Raw genomic sequence first — 2,242 nt, forward strand, 5'->3', positions numbered from 1 at the left:
TGGAGAGGAGAAGGATAGATTTCTTGTATGTGCAGGAGACTAGGCGGAAAGGGAGTGGAACTAGAGAGATAGGAAATGGATATAAGCTATATTACAGTGGGTCACGAGAGGGAAGAAATGGATTTGGAATTATAGTAAGTAACAACTGGAAGGAAAAAGTAGTAAAGAGAGTAAATGATAGGCTTTTAAAGATTCCAATAATAATAGGGGACAAGGTAGTAAATGTATCAGCATACGCTCCTCAGATGGGGAGCCAAGAGCAAGAGAAAGAATGATTTAGACAAGAGTCTGGACGCTGCCATCAGAACAGTGAAAGAGGAGGAGAAACTAATAATAGGATCTGATATGAAGGGCAAGGTGGGAAAGAGAAGAGATGGGTATGAGGAAGTATACGGAGGCCATGGGTTTGGAATTAGAAAAAGATGGGGATTATTTATTGGAGATGGCTCAGAGTTTTGAATTGGCCTGTATGAACACAGTTTCAGAAGTTTGATAAGTACTTGATAACTTATGAGAATGGAGGAGTGCAAAGCAATGCAGCAAACTGCAAAGTGATCTTGGGAGAAGTGTGTGTTAAACAGCATATGTTGGTAGCGATGGATTTTAAAATGAGAGGTAGGAAACCCAAAAAGAGAAAGAGGAGATCTAGAATTCAAATTTGGGACTTTAAAGGAGAAAAGGGGGAGTAATTTAGGAGGACCATTAGAGAGAGATGTCTGGAAAGGGGGAATGTAGAATTTGGATGGAGTAACAGAGTGGAAAATATCTGGGCAATCATAAGAGAAATATATGTGGGGGAAGCAGAGGAACTGGTGGGAAAACCAGCGGATATGGAATGTTGAGAGGAGAAAAGTGGTGGTGGAATGGAGAGGTGCAAAAATCAATTAAAAGAAAATCAAAAGCATTTAAGGACTAGAAAGTAAGGCCTGCACAGGGTGCAGAGGTAAGGTACAGAGAAATGGAAAGGGAGGCAAGAAGGACGGTAGATATGGCTATTAGAAGGGCAGCAGAGTAGATGAATGAAAGACTAGGAACAAGAGAAGGAGAAAAGGATATTTATAAGATTTCAAACTTGAGGAAAAGGCAGAGACAGGATGTGGGTAATTGGGCGTCATCAAAGATAGAGATGGAAATTTATTATATAACGATGAAGACATTAAGAAAAGATGGTGAGAGTATTTGGAACAACTGATAAATACTGAAGATGAAAGAGAGGAGATGGGGGAAGCACATTGGGTGAAGGGACCAGTGATGGAGATACAGGATAGAGAAGTGAAGAGAGCATTTAGAGTTGAAACTGTCTTCTTTATCAAAAGAGATTCTAAAATGTTTAAGTCAATTAAAAAAAGACAGTTCCAACTTTAAATACCCAGTTGTCATCTACACAGTTGTTTATAGCCTATTAGATGTTTTACAGACATGCTGCCATTGTTTTTTTAGAATGCTTTCTTTCAGTCTCCTCACCTCCACTCCACTGCTCGGGTGGGTTCTTGTGAGCAAATTTGTGCTGAATCTGGTTTTATGTTTGCCTTCTATCTTCTACTTTTTATTTGTTTTCTGTGTTTGCTTTCAATATAATTTGTATGAGTGCTTTTAAATGCAAAATATTGTAGTGTCTCAAACTGTTTTAGCCTTGAAAATGCGACTGGAAAGTTAGTCGCGAAACGTCAGCCAATAAACTGCTTTTATGTACAAGATGCCTGTCCCTTCGCCTCACCTTACACACACACACACACACACACACACACACACATATATATATATATATATATATATATATATATATATATATATATATATGTGTGTGTGTGTGTGTGTGTGTGTGTGTGTGTGTGTGTGTGTGTGTGTGTGTGTGTGTGAAGAGAGAGAAAGAGAGAGAGAGAGAGAGAGGTTCAATTTACCATGAAATCTCTGAAAGTCTTCTGGTAGCACGTATGGTTTGAATTCCAGGTAGTCGTAGTAAACAGACTGATTTTTCTTTGGTTCTTCTGGCTTCCAGGGATTTCCTTCTAGTCCAGTGACTACGACCTGAACTGGGTATTTCAAATTAACCCCTAAAATCCTTTGTCCATAAGGCATGACCCATTCATCGGCAGCAAAGAAATATTCAATCGTGTATCCCTCCTCCATCGACAGTTGCCAGTGGTCGCAGGGAATGCTCCGTATGCTGGTTTGCCCTTGATATATCTTCAGAGAAAGACAGAAAAACAGACATTCATATTGTAAGAAAATAAATGAAATA

At 39.2% G+C, this 2,242-nt stretch overlaps 1 protein-coding gene across 1 annotated transcript in view; it reads right to left on the reverse strand.

Moving 5' to 3' along the window:
• Positions 1 to 2,039, reverse strand: part of LOC135225780 (uncharacterized) — a 35,050-nt gene extending 33,011 nt beyond the window's left edge. The window contains exon 1 of the mRNA XM_064265246.1: positions 1,902 to 2,039. Coding sequence (XP_064121316.1) covers positions 1,902 to 1,904 — 3 coding nt within the window. The 5' untranslated portion in view covers positions 1,905 to 2,039. The remainder of the gene's footprint in view (positions 1 to 1,901) is intronic.
• Positions 2,040 to 2,242: the final 203 nt, after the last annotated feature.

Source organism: Macrobrachium nipponense, chromosome 13, assembly GCF_015104395.2.
Source record: "Macrobrachium nipponense isolate FS-2020 chromosome 13, ASM1510439v2, whole genome shotgun sequence".
Classification (NCBI taxonomy): Eukaryota; Metazoa; Arthropoda; class Malacostraca; order Decapoda; family Palaemonidae; genus Macrobrachium; species Macrobrachium nipponense.